Below are 22,617 nucleotides of genomic sequence, written 5' to 3'. Positions count from 1 at the left end.
GACTGTGCTGAGGAAAGTTGCTTGTGCGTAAGTTGTGGTAGAAAACGATTACAACTAGTAGTACAACTACTCACTCCTACAGCAGCACAGCCACACAAAGATAATGACACCAAGATTAAAGGATGAGAGAAATAAACAGGCAATTTAATGCAAATCAACCCACCAAACTGTGGCCCCATCGGCAATAGATCTTCATTTTGAAACGTTTAGTGTGCTCCAACAACATTGAAAAGCACAAAAAAGGCAAAAAATAAATCAAATCAAAAAATAAGTCCTTCACTGTCTCAATGCGGAGGTTAACGCATCGTGATGTCGCTGCAGTGCGGCGCGTAATTCCAACACCGACATGTGTGCCCTCCACTCGAGCCACCTGCCTGCTGCCCTGTGAGCCTCGAGGATTAGGACGAATTACCATACAGCTGCCAAAGTCTCCGTGGCAGGGCGTTGAGGAAGAATAGCGGACTACACTTCATCTTACTGTAGCTGCTCTCGACCCAAACACAAGCCGGCTGCTTTCACACCGAGCCTGGGTCCGCTTCACTTCTACAACTCCCTAAACACACCTCCCCCGCTGGAGAAGGAGGGAGTCTCAGTGCCCTGTTGACCAAGAGGGAATCTATCTGGCAGGCTGCTCACATCCAAGAAAACACCACTCAGGGCTCGATTTACAGTCTCCTCTTTACTCACAGCTGCAACTCGAGTTTAAAATCTGTCGTTAATGTCGCTTACCTTCAGCTGAGATTCCTCCCTTCTTGGAATACAACATCACAAACAAGCGAGGCAACGTTGAAACAAGATGTGCACTGGGTGGTGCTCTGCAATCTCTCAAGCCCACGACAAAGAGCATCTATTTTTAATGCATGCCCTGTGTAAGTTTAAACAAGGCTTATTGCACATGCTCGATGTGATGGAGAGGAAAAGAAACAAGAAAGGAAGTAGAGAATATCAACAAAGTAGGCCACACTGTTGTAAAAGCCGTGGTGACTAAATAACAAAAAGATGCCATTTTGTGCATGAATTAATCTAAAATCTGTCATATAATGTTTTAGAAAGTAAACATAGAGTCAAAACAACAATTACATTGTTATCTATTTCAGGCCACTATCCCTAATCAAGAGGCATAGGGTGAAGAAGTATTCAGAGCAAGTAAAGTGTAGAAATACTAAATAAAAAGTACTGCTTTCAAAATCTTCCTTTATATAGATGTCACACACACACACACACACACACGCACGCACGCACAAATGTGTTTGTTTCTGTTTTTTGTTTATGGCTAGTTCTAAGTACTTTATATACTGCACGGGGGCATAATACATAAGAATTAATTAGTTAAAATAAATGAAGTGGAATAGAAAAATAGAGCATAAAATGAAAATAAGTACAAGTAGCTGATTAGTGGAGAAGTACAAAGCTTGACTGGCAATAAACGATGTAACAGACAGTTTCTATAGAGGCCATTCAAACTAAGATCAGTGTTTCCAATTGGTTTGTTAAATAAAAGATTTAGGAGTTACCTCAACTTGCCCCAAAGGCTCCTGAAGTCAGACTACAGCTTGAAGAAACCTTCAAGGTAAATGCCTTGTGCTAATACAGTGAGCTCTGCTGCACCGCCCGTCCCCAAAACAAAGGAAAACCAAGGATGAAATTAGGATGAGAAAACAAATGTAGCAGCACTCACCTGCATGAGGGTCTGAGAGGTGATGGAGGCATTGGAAACATGCGAGCAGAAGAAGAGAAACATACAGCGTGAGAACCACCAGGCTAGTTTAGGAAGGGATAATACAATCATCTTGCAGCTTCAATGCACCTCTGATTATCCTCCGAACTGGTCGACCAGCAATGAAGATGCCCACAAAAAACATCACCCACCATCATAATATGTTGTGGCTTCAACTCCCTGATGTTGTTTAATTACTACTACAGTACAGTTCCCTTGAAGATGGATGGTGCATGATGCTCAGTGGCAAAAACAGATCAATAACGAGCCCCACATGTGACCGGGCCCTGCCCCGTGGCTCTATCCACAGAGCCTGGAGGGAGAGAGCTGACCGGAGCGGTCTGACAGATGGTCACTGATCCCGGGGTAAACGGGAGCCAGACACTGGCCTGCTGGAAATGAGGCTTTTAGAATTATTAAATAACAATATATCAAACAGGGACTGCACCCTACATATTTATTTGAGCACCAAGAGATACTATCCCCAAGGAGCCGATTTGAATTCATTCAATATTTTAGATTTTCCACTAAAAAAGCTCAAAATTAAGTCTCGATAGTGCACGAAAGATCCCCAAAGTTAGAGGGAGTCATTGAAACTATGCGGTCAGCACTTTACTGGACTAACAGCACAGGAAGGCTCCTGCTTATCAGCACCAACAGAAGATAATGTGCTGACCATCTGCAGCAGACAACTGTGGGATTAATATCTCTTAAAAACACTTAATTCCACCTCATTCTAATGCTTAAATCAATACCTGGACTTTGTTTGGAGGGATTAATCAAACACTTCCCAGCTGCCCAGGTCTAATCCCTGCCCAGTCACAATAGATGCACTGGGCCAGGTGGCAGACTGGATCTTGGAGCACATTAACCGTTTGATTCTCAGTTAACAGCTCAGCATCAACCTGCCAAGAAGTAGCGTCAGGTATAACAAATCAAATCATGCACACTAAAAAAAAAGAAGTAGAAGAGGTTCCTCTCAAGTTGAAATTGTGCTGACGATGCTCCTATGAATTAAACTTTTGTCTCACTTTTTTTTGCATCTGAAAACCATAATCTACTTTAGAACCAATAAGCAAAAGAATGCTGTATCCATATCAGTGTTTCCACAGAATTAAAAATGTAAACCTTTTAAAGAGCTTTTTAAATACCACATGGAATATAATCTAACACATTCTGAGTACGATGGAAAACCAAACGGGATAATATAGCCTGGAATCTATTATTATTATATCACACTTTATTCAGTACTTCCCAGAAGTTTGTAACAGTAATTCCTAATGATGTTATTAATAAAAGAAACACACCATACACCGTGTTTTGCAACAATCTCACTTTTAGTTAATAATAATTTAAGTTACTAGTTTTTATAGTTTAGTTAGAACTAACGTTACAGCCCACAGCGATTTTTAAACCAATGCTCTTAAAGATCTGCAGAATCTTTTGTTATAATTCTTTAACATTTTGAATTGGTTGATCAAAAAAGACACAAGTAGGAACTCACCCTCTGCTGAATGGTGGCATGTTTGTGCTCCATTTCCCTCTTCTCCATGGCTGAATCAATCACCATCTGATCCAACTGAAAGTCACAGATACAGACAAAAGAACAACAAGTTCAGAGTTTCTGAAGAGACATCCAGCCGAGTGTACATCCTGTGAAACTCTCCATTATGAGGTGATACTGAGGCATAGTCCAGTAGAGTGACTGCTACTGATGGGAAAGACCCTGTCAGAGAGGTTAACGGGGGCTTGCAACAGTTTCCACTTGCAAACACAGGCGTAGCTTCCAATTAGCAGTTAGGTCAGTGTTTGGTAATGAAGCATCGATTCTCACACACTCAAAGAAATGACTCATTGGATGAACTCAATTAAATTGTTGGCAGGTTTTCCATCCAATAATTATATGCAACTCCAACTCAAATTTAGCACATCAGTGCAATAAAATGTAATTAAGTTAGTCCAACTCATTTGTATCAAATACATCTCAAATAAAATAACGATATTCATTAAATTAAATAAATTTGTGTTTGTCCAACTCAAAATATAAACTAACTAACTAACAAAATATGCAAACTCCACAAAGAAGGAACGCCCCGACTGGGAATTGAACCCACGGACCTCTGGCTTTGAGGCAACAGTGCTAGCCACTACACCACCGTACAGCCATGAAAATGTCTTCACCTCATGTAAACAACTGATTTTCAGCTGGCGCATGCGCAAAGGGTAGTCCTCAATGAAACACATTTATTTTGAGTTGATATTTACACCATCTAACCTAAATAAATCTAATAAATGAAAGTATTCATGCATTTTGTGTTACACCCATTAAATATAAATATCTATTTTTGTAATTGATTTATTTAAATGTATCAAACAATATTTAAATGTGTCACCTCGAAGAAGGGCTTGAATCGTTTTTGTGAGTGTAACCTAAGTAAATCTAATAAATGAAAGTATTCATACATTTTGTGTTACACCCATTAAATATAAATATCTTCGTTTTGTAATTGATTTATTTAAATGTATCAAACAATATTTAAATGTGTCACCTCTAAGAAGGGCTTGAATCGTTTTTTTGAGTGCAGACAACCTGCTGTGATGGACAAGTTAATCCACAATAACATGTTTGTGAACCCAGAAAATATTGGTTTGAACTCTAATGGACCCGATGCATTGAATGCGAAGAGGAAGATTTTTATTCTGATCAAAACTCCAACGTATCGATCAACAAGCGGGAATGCAAATTATACATTACGCAACTGCGTCTTATCGATAGTTCGAAGGGGGATCAGACCAGTTCAAATGGAGCCCGAGCACAAGGGTGGTGATGAAGATTACATTACATGTCATTTAGCAGACGCTTTCACCCAAAGCGTCTTACAATAAGTGCATACAATCATGAGTACAAACGTAAAACAACAAGAATCAAGAAATTAACGTGTCTTCCAGAAGGCCAAACTGAAGATGCTTTGCTCACCTCAGTAGCCAGTTTCTTCATGTACGGGTCGATCTCATCCAGCAGGTTGTAGCCCTGCTGGAACAGCGAGTACTGGGCGTTCATGAACGACAGCATCTGGGTGGGACAGGGGCAGTTGTTATTGTTATGTTTACATTATGAAGTGCTAGGACACTGCAGACACCCCTTTTTTTAATGTGGAATATATCACAAAGATGTGGGTGTTGGTGTGTCTCTGCATTGACTCACAGCATCTAGGATCTCAAATTTCTTCTTCGCCTGCAGGACATTGATCTGCAGATAAAAAAAGACACATGTAAATAATAGATGCGACTGTCTGGAGTATTGATTATTGGTTGACGCTTAAAACGCCACATGCTAATGAGATATCTCCATCTAGTGGACAATATTTGCCTTTTCTTAACACCAACCGTAATTTGGTTTAACACTTTCAAAGACAGTGCTGCCGTTAAAGTACTGTACAAACGTGATGTAACTTGAGGCCTTTAGTCACTTTGCTAATCAAGATCGCTGCACAGAAAACGTTCACAGAGCAAATCTAATGTATTTTATTAATGTTGAGGAGGACATAAAGATTGCGATTGTGTCACTTTGATCTCTGGGTGAATGTGACAGCATTTAACACCTTTTTTTCCAGAATCAAATAAATCAATTAATGGAGAAAATAAAATGAAGACGTTATGATGTTTTTGGTGATGTTTGCAGTCAAATTTCTGAACCGCCTGCTGAGCTATCGACATGAGACATGACGACGCCGTCTGTCACACAAATGGACAATTTAATGTTTCTGATAACAGTCACAGTGAGATATTAGTACCTTTACTCAAGCAGAAGATCTGAATACTTCCATATGTCGCAGAAAAAAAACACACTGCCTTAAACAAAACAGTCCGTCTGGCGTTTTCTGAGTCAAAGCCTTTGTGCAGCTTAAACAACACAAGCCTAAATAACATTTTGTGCTACATTTAGGAGGTCACTCATACATATAGCACATCTCCCCGCAGCTTTGACCTTTTCTGCCACGAGACACTTTCAATCAAGACTCAAAAGAGTAACGTGTCTGAGAGGAGTGAGAGAAAGCTGCCGGCAGACAGAATGAAGAATAGAAAAGAGGGCACGGCCATCACGCCGGTCGCACTGAATCAGCTTCTTTGTTCCCCGCGGGCGGTTATGGGTAGGAGGTTACAACTTGTGGACTAAATAAACTGCATGTTGCATATGAATGGATGAACAGAGCGGAGAATGTGTCACACAGGAAGGAGGACGGACGCAGACGTCACTGCGGGCTAAAAAGGGCCACGTCACGGCCATTCCCCCATTGTACAGGCAGGATAAGTCCTGTAAATGAATGAATCATAAGGATATGAACAGATGAATAGATCTGAACATCATCCAAACGTTTAAAGTAATGCTCGCCCCTCCTCCCTATGATCCCATCAGACGTTTCACCTGCGGACACAATTTGCCACAAACCACTATTTCAGTTCAAATGAAATGCAGACAGATACAACCCGTGTTTACAACGTGTGCAATCACTCTTCACAGCCGTATCGGTATTCTCCGATATCCATCTACTGCCGAGCAAACGAAGCGAACACGGGCTTGTCACGATGCATGTTTGCTCCTTCAGATACCGACAATCTGAGGTTTACACTCACTTCACGTCGTGCGGCGCTGAGACAGGGGCCAGGGTCTGCGCACTTTTCATCCTTTAAACAACTCTGTCACTTTTCACGTGAATTAGTGAGTGCAACACTATGAATGCGTTCGTCTACAGGCCGTCTGTGCGTTGTTATCCCCGCGTTTAAGCAATATCACCGGCCTCTTTATGACGGACGACGGCTTTTCCATCCACCGGCATGTAGGTCTCAACGCTTCCAGAGGAGGTCGAACGACAAATCCTATGAACTAGTTCTGTTTGAGTTCATACTCATCAGATTCAGACTTTTCCTTCGGTATCAAAGAGATCCAGGAGTCTGTCTTTACATCGCAAACAGGAAGCAGGATGACGTTTCATGATGCAGATTTGCTGCAGGCTTAAAACATGACGATGTCGTTTTACGTTAACTATTTCATGATCCAATATTGAAGGCTGCGACTTTGGTGACTTGACAGCAGATGTAAGACTAAGGAGTTTAAGTTCGGGACACGAAATACCAAAGATCGCTTCTTTAAAAGCGTTTTGCTTCAGACACTTCCACCTAACACAACTTCAACTCTTTCAGGAGAACATGTTTTTTCTCTAGACCTTTTCTTCTTTTTTTTAACTGCACCCTAAGGAACATTCAGTTTATTCTCAAACGAGGATTCATTGTGTCTAACCTGTAGTACGTAGTCCAGAGCGAGGTGACGGAAACACTTGCGAGTGATGCTGAGCGTGCCGCTGGCCTCTTCCACCTCGTGGGGCTTGTTCCTCGGCGCCTGAGCATTCTTCACCTGAGCTATTTCCAAATCCTCGCGCACCCTGTCGAAGTGCTTCTTGGTCTCTTTGAACTTCCGCACATCCCTGAGAGACACAATTAGGAAGTGAGATATCAGTAACTGCACACTGGATCACAAAAAAAAACTACATTTCAGTTCAGAAGAATTAAAGATTTGGGGATGTTTAGCACCAAAACAAAGTCAATATGAGATCACAGGTAGCCGGGAGGTTACACTGCATTGTTCATAATACTTCTGTGACAACAGATCCTGAATGAAAAGAGTTGAACTCTGTTTAATATTTAAAAAACACATGAAAGGTTTTTGTAAGAAGGGTGCAGCTGCTCTTTGAAGATTCAAGACCTTCTGGCTATTTTCTAACTGTGTTGAATATTTTAAACATCTTAAAGCTCTGCGGAGATACCCGACTGAAGCGCCGTAACTTGGAGGTTTACTCACTCTTTCACAAAGTTGTGCAACTGCTGCTTTACAGACCGCTGAGCTTGATCAAACAGGATCTGAAAGGGATGAGAAGAAGGGATTAACATGGCTTGAGGATGTTTTTGACTTGTAGAACATAAAAGGGGGATGGTTTGCATTCATATCTAAACTAGAGCTGAGACAATTAGTCAATAACTCAGTTTTGAGTTATGTTTTGATTATAGATTAATATACAGTTGTAATAAATTGTTCCCAAATATAAGGATTTGCTTGTGATAGAACATGTAATATCTTTAGCTTCTGACTTTAGGTGCCAAAATTACTAGCTTTCCCACAATTTTCTGACATTTCATGGGGAAAAAAGCAAGAAAATATTAGCCAATTATCAATAGTGACATAATAATTTAAAATAAAACAATAACTGTGTAACCACATCAGAAAACCTCATTTGTATTTTTTTTTTTACAGTTGTAGTAACTAGGCTCTTTTCTAATTAGGAGTTTACATAAAAGAAATGTATGTTAAGATAATAAAATAAAATGCATTGTTGAAAATCAAACCAGTGATCCCCAACTTGTTTGACTTGCGAGCGACTCCTTCAAAGAAAAATGCTGAGTAGACACTCGGGGTCTCTTGTCAAGTCTCAGATGTCTATGTGTCGTTAGTATTTCCACCAAATAAATAATTCCCCTCTAATTTCTCACATGACCTCTTTTAAATAAATGCATAAAATCCAAAACGGGCCAAATTATCCAATATTTCACAAACAGAAAAGAACGTCTAAAAGACGTTTCTTCTTCCCTACCCCGTTAATCACCTCCCAACCTCTTAGATTTATTATGCACCAATGACACTATTGGGAACTTTTGGACTAAAATGTCAAGCTGCATATATCAGTTCTATCAGTACTAAAACTTTAAATACTCAACTACATTTTGCTGATATTACTTCTATACTTGCACTTATAGGATGCTGATTGCAGTGGAGTATTCTTACATTAGTACATTAACAGTAATATAATCTTACCACAGTAGTGATTTTAAATAAAGATGCAGTTCCTTAACTATTGATTGAATATTTACTTACTACTATTACACCAATACAGCACAACAAAAATAAAATAATGCATGTTTTCTGCACAACATAAAGCGTTTTTCCATTTCTCATTCAAAGTGATACAACTTTTGGAGGGAAAACGACATTGTGCTGCAGTCAAACCGTCAATGTATATCTAACCAACAGAGGGCGACAAAGAACAATGTTTTTTTCTTCATATGACGCATGCAAAGGACACAAATCAGCCTTTTAATGCCCGTTGCAATGGTGGAGGAATACCACTCCGACTCAAACTACACCCACTGCGACACAATAACACTCTCGCCTTCTTTTCTGTGTTTCACATTCAAGATCCATCCTCCTCTTTTTCGCCCTCTGAGCATATCCTCTGATTGCTCCTGCCATGCTGCTTCTGCTGCTAAATAGGTCACTCGGACAGAGAGGGAGAGAGGGAGGGAGGGAGGGAGGAAGTGAGGCGAGGAGGCTTTTGGACGCAAAGCAAACCCACTCAGACAAATTGGAAGAGCCCATGTGCGATAACTGAGCAGCTAGATTGGTTAAAGGGTTTGCATCCTCATCCTTCCTGAATAATTGGATGTACAACTGTGGGTGTGGATTAGAAGATCTGCAAGGATCCCATAAAACTAAGTTATGGGTGTTTTAACTCGGGGATTACGAGCCGTGATGATGAGTGAGACACTTCTCTATAGTTGCTACAGTGTGCAGAGGGAGCCACCAACCCACATACAGAGAGCTGACCAGGCTTTAAAATAAACATGTGGCCGAGATGGAAGTGGTCATTGTGTTCCTGCTACCAACTCCAAAAGTTTGTTTTGATGGTGGGCTGAGGCTTCATTTTACTGCTCTATAAACTCTGGGGCCAAATAAGTGTGAGAGCGGAACAACAACGCGTTCCTCCCATCCTGTGTGTTGCTCCATCGCATCAGAATCCATCCACTTTTACTGTAAGTGATTAACCAGCAAAGGAACTGCTCCAATGCTGCACCGGACGGCGTCTTCTCCAACGCACCAATAACACACCAACAGGTGAGCCAACCTTTGTAGTTGAGTAAATTAAGTGCTTTTAATGGCTTCCTGCAAAAGCGTCACGTTCAAAGGCTGTTTGGCTGCAAAGGGTTTGATCGTGCAAGTGGGGTCAATCTGTTCTCCTTATGCCGTTTAAAAAGCACGCGCGAGTCCCACCAACATGCAAGGGCTCAGACAGATGGGCGGGGGCAGCGGTGGGCAGAGGCCATGAACACTCGGGTGTACGGTCAGGGTGGGCACCGTGCAGACCGGAATGAAGGGTATGGAGGCTCAATGTAAACCAGTGTGTGTGTGTGTGTGTGAGTGTGTGAGAGACTTCCTGGCTCTGGGGGTAGTGCAGCCTGTAGCATTCCTGAGCTGCTTTTGAGGCAAGTTGACACCCTACTTGGATGCCAGAGGTTGTCTCTGATGTTTCCGAGCCCGACTCAACAACACACCACCTAAAAGGTACTGTATACAATATACTTGAAGGAATAGTGTTGGTTTGATCGGCCCAATAATTATTTATAATAAAATTGCCATGAAATTAGGACATCCGGGGTCTCCAGAGGGTTGTTCTCAATGATTTTGGTGATCCCTTCACTGACCATCAACAGCTGCGTCATCAACAAGTCAAAATCTCCACTAGTTGTGTTTGTATCACTATTAAGTACATGTCGTTTTTTGAGTGGTACCCTATTTTGCTTGTATATCATTCATGGCACAAGCACAAAATAATGACACATGCTCCGGTGTATAGTTTCATACTACACTTTGCAGCCAGTGGTGGCGATCACAAAGCAAGACATGCGTCAGCAAAAGTAGGAGAGGAGTCTATAAAAATATATTTAAAAATGGACGTAAACAATACAGCTTTTTATATATATTTTAAGTTATAAAAGGCATTGAACGCATTTGTTAGGCTTTAAGGATCCACACATTGCGTTTACATGACAATATCACTCTGTCATAGTAAAACAGAAGCAAACGTTTCTTTAGCTACTTTAATTAGATTTCTTGAGTGAAATATATAAGGATGAGCGGAAAGAGAAATACATAAATGAAATCTTTTGTGAGATCCAAACACATCCCGTAGCTACAATGACTCATGAGCAAACAGTCACTTGAGGTTTATATGATGGGCGGGTTAGCTAGTGGCCCCAAATTACATTTGATTACATAAATATTATGTTTTACAAGAGTGTGCCAACTGTAAGTATGTTGTCATGCAGACATTTTCATGTCAGCATGCCATTATTATGTATACGCTCCTACTCCGACCATAGACTTTCAGTCATGGTGAAATCATGAATGAAATACCTTTCGTTTGGATTTTAAATCTGACAATCATAAATTCTTATTCTCATATTTAACAGACAGGTCACCACACACAACAGTTGTAATGTGGTCAAACAAAGAAAACACTGTCAAACAGTAAGTAAGAAAGTTTGTAATATCTGGCACATCTTCCACGACCTGTTATCAGGGTTTAGGAATGAGACGGCTACAAACACCCTCACAATGGACCACTGTCTCATTCCACAGGCATGTCGGGACACAGACTGGTCTCATGAAAGCAGTCGAGCAATAATCTTCAGCCAAATTGGATGATCCGTGCACAAAACTTTCAAAAGTGTGGGAAAACGTTATATCCAGGCAGCTTGACTGATCATACCTGAACCACCCGGCTTCATTCGGTCAGCCAGTCTTCTGCTGTTCCACATTTGGTTATTGAGCATAATAACATTTAGGATTTACGAGTTAAATATACAACGCTGGCAGCAACAGTTCTGAAAAGGGAAGCCAATGCTAATGGTCGTACTTTGTTCCATTACTTCTGGAGACCAAAAAAAAAATAGACAAAACACAACGGCGACGTCCAGAAATCAAGATGGCGACGGACAAAATAACGAACTTGAGGTTTCAAAACTGTACTCCAAAAACCAACGGGCGATGCATGTCCACAGTCAATCAGGTGAAATTCAATACAACTCTTCTACCATTTGTAAAGATATAACTCCTGGTAACAAGTTTATGCGTAAGAAGAAAAGTGTATTTCTATATATTTGTATTCTCTGAACAAAGGACGCAGTGGTCGTCTGTAAGGAATGAGACGGATTGCAGCTGCAGACAGAATCAGATTCCTCCTGCGGAGTCTCTTTGTTTTCCAGTTTCCAAATATAACTGAGAGACACTAGCGTTGGCATCTCACTTGGGAATACACTCATCCAGCATGTGCAGCGTCCTGCATGGAAGGGAAAATAGACTTAATTAAACAATATGTAATTCTAACCTAAATTCCTCCATCCATCCATGCCTGCCGTCTCTCTACCCGCTGCACACTGAGTCCGATGTATAATCTTGGAGCAGCTCAGATGTTAAGTCTCTCTTTGCGTCTCTGTGTCAGGCTCCTCTCATTTCTAATGGATGTTTAGAGTCAAACATTAGTCAATAATTGATTGAGTTTTCATATAGAGTTTCATGCTTGAATTAAATGAGGACTCTGAACATCTTGGCCTGATTCTGGGGATGCTTCTGAAGGGAAAAGACGCACAGACTCGGAGCTAAAGTAAAAAGAAAAGAGCTATACTTGGCTTGACCTTCATACAAACTGAGCCTGTTTGTTCTGTTGTGTGGTGCTAATTTAGCAAGAGAGAACTGAGCGAATAGGAAATGGGGGGGAAGCCAAGACTCTTAAGACTACGTTTCTCGGATCTGTGTGTTTGCTTGTCTGAGCTCTCGTCCTTGCGCACGCTAATTAGATGCGTTTATTTTATGTGTTTTAAAAGGCATCCGAGCATGGCCGCAACAAGGGCAGTTCGCACTCAGCGGTCCCATTTGTACGGTGCCATTTCATATTGCATACGCAGAGGGACATCCGTCACAAGTAGCAGCATACAACCATCATCATATCTTATTCATTGGAGCCCTGCTGGAGTCCCTCGACTAACGGGAGTGCCACACAGTTAAAAGCGAATGGTGTCTCTCCCGATTAAAATAGGAACACGTGAAAGATGTCAACATAAAATGTTAATAGCAGTCTTTAATAGCAGTGGGTCACGAGGCTACTTTAAGGTCACATCGTTGTAAATATACATATACGTGAAATCTCTTATATCAGGGGAATCCCTCTTGTCGCTTCAGTCTCACACTACTCTTACAACACATACCCCTCCAGCTCTGCTTTGACATCAAACTAACAAAGAAAACCATTGAGAGACAATCATATTAATGTCCAGTCAGACTCTTGGCTCTAATGGACTGGAGAGAGGGATGAGGAGGAGGAGGAGGAGGAGGAGGAGGAGGAGGGGTTAAGGAGGCTGAAAACCCAGCTGAGCTTACAGTGGAAGTGGCCAGCTGGTCTCAGGCCAAACCCTCGCTCTCTTATGGTCTGTAAAGTGTAACACACTAAAGCAGTCAACAAGAAGATACGTTAGACAGAAACAGACGGATGGAGGCTCTGGAGTCTGAATCTGATTGAGAAGAAGCATGCGTTCCTAAAACAGCCAAAGCTTAAATATCAAGAAAAGAACCGCCTTTCAAAAAAACAAACAATGCAAGCTTAACAAAGTTTAAGGATCACTAGTTCTCAAGTATTCATGTCAGGAGCTAAAGAGCCAAACCGTTCAAAAGATCAATTATCATCATCATCAGAAGATAATGATAATAGTCAGGGTGAATGTACATTCCGTTGCTTGTTTATTTGGCACACTTGTCTCAAACAAAGGCAGTCTGATACAAATGTGCTGCAGAAGATCCAGCCTTCATGAAGGTTATCGTGTAAATTAATATTTGAGGTGTTCAACTATAAGCATATTTTGTCGGTCTGTAGTTTGTGTTGCTGCATATTTTTAAACCTGCTTTCACGTATATAGTTGATGGGAACAGGGAGAGCGGTGTACTCTTTAGATAATGCCATTACCTGTACTTATATTTGCACTGCATATCTTTTTGGTCATATTGTATACACTTTCTGCCTTTTGCACTTCTGGTTAGATGCTTAACTTCATTTCATTGTCTCAGTACTTGTGAAATGATAACATAATAATATCCGTCACTGTAAATAACAACCGCAACAATTTAGTCCAACAAAAAAATAAAATAAATCAGTCCTCCTCTAGACACTCCTGCTCGTCTGTGATCCGTCTTTTGGCTCTAGGGCAGTAGAGCATGCCAGAGTTTCCTTTTTCATTGCTGTGATTACAACCTTCACTTCACTGGCTCGCCCAGCCGATCCCACTCTCTCTCTCCCCCAATACAGTGGAGCTGAATGCGGGGGAGGGAGTGGCAATGTCACATCTTCATTGGGGCTTCAGAGAGGAATGTGATCCACACACACACGTACACACACACACACACTTTGCACTTTACAACATCGTCAACCACAACACAGGTTCAAGCAAATGGACTTCAAAGGGCCTTGGAGGGCAGGAGGGGGGGCGGGGGGCAAGGGTTCAGCTATTTTAGAGGCGGGGAGGGGAAACGACGCAGCAGTAAAGCAGAAATGCTTTACGTCAGCTGGGGAGATGTACATTTGTGAAAATACAGTTACAAGGCTGGAAATAAGAAACATATGAAAGAAAAATGTCGTGCTATCTGTTTTGGGAGATGTGATGCTGTACTCTTCCCTTGTGTTAAGCTTACAACAGCAACATATTATACCATAATAAACACTTTAAAATGTCGTTATGTAGGCTTATAAGTGCATTATAATGTATTACACACTTGTACAATTAATTACATTAGATTATGAACATTCATAACTGTATTATTAACTAAAACAACAACAAAAAAGGATAAAAGCCTTCCAATTCACAACCTGGCAAACCTGAATTTGTATTTCGTTAATGTCTTTTTAAATCTATATAATACAATTTTTATAAACCATTAGAAAAGCAATTAGTTACAATGTATGTATCCTTTTTAAAGTGTGACTTATTAGTAAGTAGTACCGTCTGAGATGTGATGAAGCTCTCACTGACAGTTACATAGCGACAGACTGACATATTTAATGATGTGTGAACGAAGAACTTCTCGTGGGATCAGATTGAGGCCTTCAATGCCAGCTAACGTTGGACGATATCGTTGTGCTGCTCCGTCTGTATGTGGAGCGTATGGACACAGTCTGGAGAGCAGGCCGACTCACCATGTGGTAGTTGATGATTTCCTGCAGGCTTTCACCGCACTTTTCCAGGCACTCCTGCAAAGGATAAAAAAGCACATAGCAACATTATAATAAATACAAAATAAATATTCTCAGAACAGCTGCTGCGTTTGCATTTGAGAGTAAAAGAATCAAATCGAAACTGTCAAAATCTGAAACCAAAATCGAAATGGCAGGATTTCAAAAGAATTCTAATGCTAAAATTAAACGGGTTAATGTCACTTCAGTTACACTGGAGGATTTCTTCTCTTGGACTTTGCACAGGAAAAACAAAATGCAGGCCGGCTTTAGTTTATTTTTCTTTCATCTTCTTACAATGGAAACTACAGATAGGAACAAGACTTTAATAAGAAACTCTCAAGGTTGAAGCCAAGAAGACACTCAATAGTACTTAACGTCGGCACCAATGAAACGGCCCGAGATGCGTGTGCTGCGAGCCGAGCCAGAAGTACGTTTCCCGACCGCATCTGATGCTCACTTACTAATCTGTTAGTCATCAGGTTTACTCACACACATTCAGGCTAACACCCAGAGAGGAGGAAAGTCCCCTGTCCCCAGGAGACAATTACTCTCACAATCCTATCCACTAAACGTCAGAAAGAATAATGACGAATAAAACCACAATAAAAAGGCTATGATGTTTCAAATGATGCCGGTAGATGAACCGACTTGGACTCATCGGAAACCTCACCGTGATCGTCTCATCCTTCTTGCACTGCTGAGACAAATCCCGGATGCCGTTGACGAAGAGCTTGTTGGCGCTGATGTACGCCTTCCCTGCTTCGATCATCCCACTGCATAGCTTCACCAGCTGTGGAGGAGAGACACACACACATTTGGAGGAGGTGGAAATACAGTTATCACTTTCACCACTCATCATATGAGCATTAGATGGGCCCTTATCAGTGAAGACTTTTGCTGTGTAGTTTCTGGGAATTTGAATGTTTCCCTAATATCTTGACTAGTTTACACTTGACAGTTGCAAATAGTAAGTAAGTCACAGTGTTTGTCGTAGGTGAAGAAAAGCATTTGATTTAAAACAATAGGCAATAAAAAAAACAGCATAGCGGGTGTGGTGGTGTCTATATGTTCGCCCCCCCGACAGCATTACACCACACATTGTTAACACTCTGTCTGTCTTCTTTGTGTCCGTCAGCAAAATTGTTAGATATGTTGTATTTGTCAGCCTGTTTTTATGAGGAGAAAGAGTTAGTTTAAACAGCAGGCTTTGGTTTTTGCAGCCCCATTTATTCTCCAGCAGAGTCCCACTCCCTCCCAGCTGCTAACCAGACAGAAAGACTGAGCCATTATTTCAATTAGTTTAAAGGATGCTTATTTGCTTCTCTGAGTTAGATGAGAAGGTCGATACACTTTGTTTCCCACACAGACTTTACTTGGACAAGCCGCCCAGACAAATTATTGGCTGCCAAAGTGTATTTGGCGACACAATTGTATTCTGTATCCATCTGATCGAAAGATGCCTTCCATGATCGATTCACTGGAAGACAATCTCCCCTCGCTCCACCACTGCTCCTTTTTATTCCACGGCCACAGAACTGTCTCCGGACAATCTCTGTTCTTAACACAAGACTGACCATCTCGAGGCGCCAATACTTCAAATAAGGGTAAAGAAAAACCTGGTATGAACCCACCGTTTCAAAGATGTAAAAAAGAAAGAGCTGAATTTCACAGAACAACGTTGGAGGTTTCAGACTAATCCTGGCTCTCACACACACACACACACACTCTAATTCAATGTCAAAAGGCAGCAGATGGACCGGTGACACAAGCGTTACGGGCTAAACATCTGGATGCCTCATCAACCGGGTGCCTTGAGTGCCACGTCATGCTTCAGCGTACTTCAGCTGAACTTTTCAACAGGACTGAGCGACATTACGCTGTCCATCATGCCGTCGGCAGTCCAGCAATGTCAGTGTGGGATTAGGCACTGCAGAGTATGCTGGTGATGAGCTGTGTCAGGGGCAAGCTGCGTCCAAAGTCTGTGCAACATGATGTGCTTCGATAGAATATAGAGAACAAACCAACATTCCTGCTGTTTCCCAGAACTGAAAAATAACCCACGATTATTTCAAAACAAATTCACGGCTCTTTTTTTTTTTTTTTTACACATGTTTATAATACATTATACATATAAGTGTCATAGAAAGTATAAACAAGTGTTGGAATAGTTTTACAAGACCAGATGGAATAAGGAGATAAAGGGCATTGGACGTCAAATGTCTTACCTTGTCTAGTTTTGCCTCGACCTCCACCACCTCCGTCTCCACTTCATCGAGGTTTGCCCTGAAAAACCAAAAACAAGAAAAGCTTTTAAAACACATGTGCTAATGTGTTTACCGGATGACTCGAATAAAACCAGTCACAGTAAGAATTGATCTCATTTGGGAAACAGCCTGTTCAACAATCTGCGTGTGATTTCCCACGTTCCCAGAAAGCATGAAGACACTCCATCCATGTGTGGGTGACAGATGGAGTTACTGCACGGAGCTGAACCCAGACATGTTCGAGCAACAACAGGCGAGAGTTTGGGGAGCTTTAAGTGAGCGGGGACGCCGTCCTGGGAGCAATTCAGCTCCGTCAAAACAAAGTGACAGACGACACCTGAGAGGGAACACGGCTGTCTGGCACATCCCGAACCCCAATCCACCTACTTTCACTGTCAGCACCACCGCCACTAACACCACCCCCAACCGCATCGCAGAGAGAGAGGTGTGATTTACACTGCATGACGTAGCCCCTAAATGCACCACTACCCAGCTTCTCCACATACTGAAGTCAATAAGGAGTGAGAGGAGAACTAATTGATCCCTTGATCACCTGCTGCTCATCCTGTTGGGATCTGCTTCCTGCTGCATAGTGAGGCATCACGGGAGTATACATATGATAAAAGTCAGCCTCGCCATTAAGCCATCGCTCTGCATAACCAAATATTTGGACAGTCCATCACTTTGGTCCAGACGTCAACATCCCAACAACCGTTGGAACTAGAGACATTCATGTGCCCACACGGTGCATCTTAATGAATCTAGTGATCCTCTAACTTTTCATATAATGCCACAATAAAGTTTGACATTTTTGGCTTCAAGTGAAATATTTGTTGGATGGAATTTTGGATTAGTTTCACTTTCAGTTTAGTTCCACATCAGAAAAAATTCTAATGAAGTGTACACTAAACCCATATTGATATTTTGAGGAGGCTCTCACTTTAAAGCTGCTAAATATGTGTTGCTGCTGCCCTCGTCCACAGCAGGACATTACCGTCATACAGTCGGTAAAACCCTAACTGTGGAGAAGTACCTCCCACAGCCCTCCTTCAAAACACCTATACGATCCCATTAAGACTAGTTTTCCATTTGATAGCAAGGAAAAACCTAAATCACACACAGCAGCTCTGATATGAGAGTATCTGTGGCAAATGTATCGGCCACAGCTGGCAGGATCTAAAACGTATCTGTCTCATCTCTTTCCCGCTGACCTTAGTTGGATTAACCGGCTTGGCCGAGGCAGCAGTGAGCTCAGGGGACGGAGGATGGCACGTGCTCTCATCCTCCCCTCCATCCCTTCACCCCCACAGCTTTTACTCTCACGAACACCTTTTAGAAGGATCTGAGGAAGTGAGGGGGGGAATACTCCGGAGAGGAAATATCTGTCAAAAGCTCCAACTCATGCAAAATGGAAACATACATGACTAAAATAATCAATACCATATTATTCCACATGTGGACGTGTGTTATTGTAACCTCAACTGATCTCCTGCTGAAAAGCCTTCAGCCAACCACACCCCGGGATAATGTTTCCGTGAGCAAAGCTGTTTTCATTGCTGATGTCATTTTTTGAAACTGCCCTTTTTATGTGATAATGCGGAGCTCAGCAAGCTCTCGTTCTCACGCCTTTCAGCAGCAGCCACGCTGACCTTAAAAAAGAAATGTAATATTCGATTTTGAAAGGCCCACAAATACTCAACAGTTTGTGAATGACTCGTTTAAATCTTGAAGAAGTAGACACAGTGACATCTGCAGCTCTTTTGACATGACGAAGGTTCTTCCATCTTTGGTAAATCTTGCTCTTAAAATATTTATTGAACTGTGTAATAAATATCAATGTGCAGAGACTTCAGACATGCTTTAAATGGTGATGCAAGGTATTTTGCACGATAGAAAAGTTTAACAGGGTCAGAAAAAGGTGATTTTATGTTTTATTTGTTGCCATTTTTAAGCTTCCGATTCAGGCAAAAGGGAAAACAAGGGATGGGCGAAGAAAGATGGGTCCTTTGAGATGCACGATATCTTCCGCAGGATCCACTGTGTTGCTCATGAATGCAACTGAACAAGTGGCTCAACATAGTGACAGCCCAGCTAACTGTTCGAGATGTGCGAACCCCCCCCCCCCCCTCCCACCCCCACACTGCCCTGTCTCACTGCACATGTCTCCCATAATGGATGCACTCTGTTTCCCCCAGGCCCGTAGCCATGGCAACCATCTCCTAAGTGGGCCGGAGAGGTCCCCGATGTGCTTGTGAGTTGACCCTTATTCACACCACGGGGGACTCGCACCGCAGCTACTGTGGCCAGAGATGACCATCCTCGCCCCATTAAAACCTCATCAGGAGACTATTCAACAGCAGTAAAGCAACCGCACAATACTTTTAGGACTTGTCGAGGCAGATTGAGAATGCATGCCCCGTGTTTGTGTGCAGATTTAAGATGGAATCATTTATGTGGCGTGAAAACATTAAATCATTAACGCTGAGATTGTGCTGAGCAAGCTGCAGCTTTGATGGTTTCTACATGCTGACGGTGCGTCCAGAGGAACGTCTGAGGTGCCGTTTACTGGCCTCAAGTTGCAGAACACCTCCATTTCTCCTCAATTCATGAACCACCACACGTCCCAACAGTTTCACATGATGCTTAAGGTTAAAGTATTTTGTAAATTGTTTAAATTAATTTACATTTTTTAGCATTTTTGTAGAGTGAGAACGGAAATATTTCTATTATTCCAGTGGAAGGAAAACGTATTCTGATCCTCTTGCTAAAAGTAGCAATAGCACTTAAAAATACTCAATTAGAGGTAAAAGTCCTGCTGTGAAGATGAAACCCAGGTAATACATTTTTTAATAATCATATTTTCTAAAAACTTATTTCATGTGTCGTATGTTAAATCTGAATCTATAAAGTAATCAGTAACTAAAGCTGTCAAATTACTTGAAGCGGAGAAAAAAAGATAGACTAGTCTAAAAAGTAGCATGAAATGGAATAATATAATATCAGGACATCAAAGTCCAGTGTTTGTATTTGTGGCGGCGGTGTGTGCGCTGCATGGCTGGGAGCGATGCAGCTGGGTACAGATGCCCCAGAAGGTTGCGTTTTAGAGGGTGAATCTCGGCAGAGCAGCCTGGTGGTCTGGTGGGAGAACGAGCAGGTGGGATGCTGAGGAGGGAGCCAACACTGGGTCCAGGTAGTGACCCCTAAAATACAGCTGTGGCCGCCCCCTAACCCAACCTCCAGCTGGGGCACGCCGACTAAACCTACAGCCAGCGACCCGCTGGGGAGAGCGAATTAGCCAATGAGTGATGCAGCGATGTCAGCTCTCGTCTCTCTGCCAGCATACAAACGAGAACAGCTGGAGAGCAGACGACATGCAAGCTTCAAGTGATCCGAAGCCATCAGCAGACTGTTTGATATCAAACTGCTGTTTGCTCCTCAGCATCTTTAATCTTAATTTAAAACCTGCCACAGGAGATTTCATCAGCGTGGAGAGTTTGGGAGGCGACAGAGCGGACAGGAGGTGGAGTGGAGGAGGGGGAGCCGAGAGGTTGGAGACAGTGGGGCGGGGGGGCGGCCCCCTGCCTGTCAAAGGTCCTCATTGTGAGAAAGCCACTTCCTGTCTGGAGAAGCATTTTGTTAGAATATTGATTGCTTTTCTGTCCTAATTGAGGCTGGATCTCAGAGATGGGTGGCTGACTGGAGGGGGTGGAGAGGAACATTTCCCCTTCAACTCCATTGACCAGCAGCTCAAGTTATTCTAAGCTATTCTTCGTTATTCTATGAGTCACTCAGAAATATCTCACCTCCCCAGACACTTAACCGTAACTAGGCACAGGAAGCCTGTCAAGCTTTGGATTTAAGAATATTTAGAGCAATACTACCAAAACTTGAAGGGCAAAAATTGGGCAAGTTTACACTGGAGCAACTGAAACCGACATATCCAAGACAGCAGGGTCACATTTACCAAATACACTGAGTTTGTCTACCTTTGAAATCAAGGACCCCTTGTTTGAAAAGGTTGTGTCAATTTCAAGTGGGGAGGGGGAGGGGCTTAGCTGTCAATTGCTGGTACAATAACTTAATTTTGACCTTCAAAAAAAACCTTTACACCAATCCAGTTGGCGCCATATTTATATCATCTGAAAATTTAATTTCCCACCCCCTAATCTGTCGTAACCCCATCCTAATGCATTTAATGTGCAGAGGGAGTTCAAATGTCTCCAGTAATACTCTCCCCAACATATGCTCAAAGCCCTGACTATTGTTGCATAAGCCCAGGCTTTTATCTTGAAAGCTTATATGTGTTCCTCATACTTAAAACAAGCCCGCTTTCTGAGAGCCCGGGCCGCACTGTAAACAGAACCGACAGTCCTGCGCCAGTCTGGAGTGCGCCGCTGTCGCTGCATTAACGTCAAACACTCTTCAACAACACACATCTGCACTAATGGACTGGAGTGACACGTGTCCTGCAGCTATGATTACTCATTTATGCTTCGATAACATGTTGGAGGCCGTAGCATTGAGGTCATATCGATGTAGCTGCATGTACTGGATCCACGACGGGGCTCACATGTTTGTCACTATATAAAGTCTTGTTGCTCTTCTACAACTGGAGGACGGTGCTCGGCTCCCCATCCCCCCTAGAATTGCCGACCGGGCCAAATATGTGTGAAGCCAAAACAGCTGAGTGGCAGCCATTGCCCAAGCCCTGTTTCTACAGCAACATTCATCTGCAGACGATGCCTCCCAGCCCACCCACTCATTCATGCAGTGGACTGAATGCCGAGACCACCAACACTCCCCAGAAGACTATTCCCTCACGGGGGCCGTGAGTGTCTGATCTCTGCCAAGTGGGAAAAGAAACTCTCTGGTGTTAAGTTCAGGAGAGGGCGGGACCTTCCAACATTTTGGGGTCACATGGTGTCACATTAGTGTTAAAATTAGTCAATCTCCAGAAAATGTATTGATAAAGTGATCATTTTTGGTCATTCTATGGACACTATTTGGTTCCTGCTTCTCAATTATGACTTAAAAACATAAACATGTGACCTTGGGCTCTGGGAATTTTAAACATTTTAAGAATTAATTTAAAATAATGAATGACTGATCAAAATAAGCATTCAATGCAGCAAAAGTCTTTGCGTTTTTCCTCAGAAATAGTGATAATGGGTAGGAAATATATTGATTGTTCTATACAATGTTCTTTAAAATGTCACAAAATAGAAAACAAATATTTGTTTTATTGTTTGTTTGGACTAACAGTTTAAAACTATATTCACTGTACAATAACCAAATACAAATAACTTTTTAATTAAATAATTAATCGATTATTAAAACAGAGCCTGTGGAATTTTCTATCAGTGGAATTAAATCAAATAACAGTTTATTTAGATATCATTCAAGATTTTCCAAAACAAGAGATTTCTGAGGGTCACAATAAGGAGCATTTGTCACTACGTTCAGACATTTTCTAGATTAAACTATGAATCAATCATCACTCAATCATTTAGTCTCTAGAATGATAAAAGAA

The 22,617-nt window shown here is 41.9% G+C and overlaps 1 protein-coding gene across 4 annotated transcripts in view; it reads right to left on the bottom strand.

The window, feature by feature from the left end:
* Positions 1 to 22,617, bottom strand: part of acap3a (ArfGAP with coiled-coil, ankyrin repeat and PH domains 3a) — a 58,173-nt gene that overhangs the window by 16,192 nt on the left and 19,364 nt on the right. For 2 of the 4 annotated variants that reach the window (XM_056424017.1, XM_056424018.1), the window contains exons 2-10: positions 17,049 to 17,106; positions 15,494 to 15,613; positions 14,785 to 14,838; positions 7,575 to 7,633; positions 7,017 to 7,200; positions 4,923 to 4,967; positions 4,695 to 4,790; positions 3,222 to 3,296; positions 1,679 to 1,690 (exon numbers count right to left, since the gene is read on the bottom strand). In XM_056424017.1, coding sequence (XP_056279992.1) covers positions 1,679 to 1,690; positions 3,222 to 3,296; positions 4,695 to 4,790; positions 4,923 to 4,967; positions 7,017 to 7,200; positions 7,575 to 7,633; positions 14,785 to 14,838; positions 15,494 to 15,613; positions 17,049 to 17,106 — 703 coding nt within the window. The remainder of the gene's footprint in view (positions 1 to 1,678; positions 1,691 to 3,221; positions 3,297 to 4,694; positions 4,791 to 4,922; positions 4,968 to 7,016; positions 7,201 to 7,574; positions 7,634 to 14,784; positions 14,839 to 15,493; positions 15,614 to 17,048; positions 17,107 to 22,617) is intronic. The other 2 variants (XM_056424019.1, XM_056424020.1) reach the window with 1 other exon arrangement.

The sequence above is a fragment of the Pseudoliparis swirei genome, chromosome 9 (genome assembly GCF_029220125.1).
Source record: "Pseudoliparis swirei isolate HS2019 ecotype Mariana Trench chromosome 9, NWPU_hadal_v1, whole genome shotgun sequence".
In the NCBI taxonomy this organism is placed as follows: Eukaryota; Metazoa; Chordata; class Actinopteri; order Perciformes; family Liparidae; genus Pseudoliparis; species Pseudoliparis swirei.
This window is presented reverse-complemented; position numbering and strand designations above follow the sequence as displayed.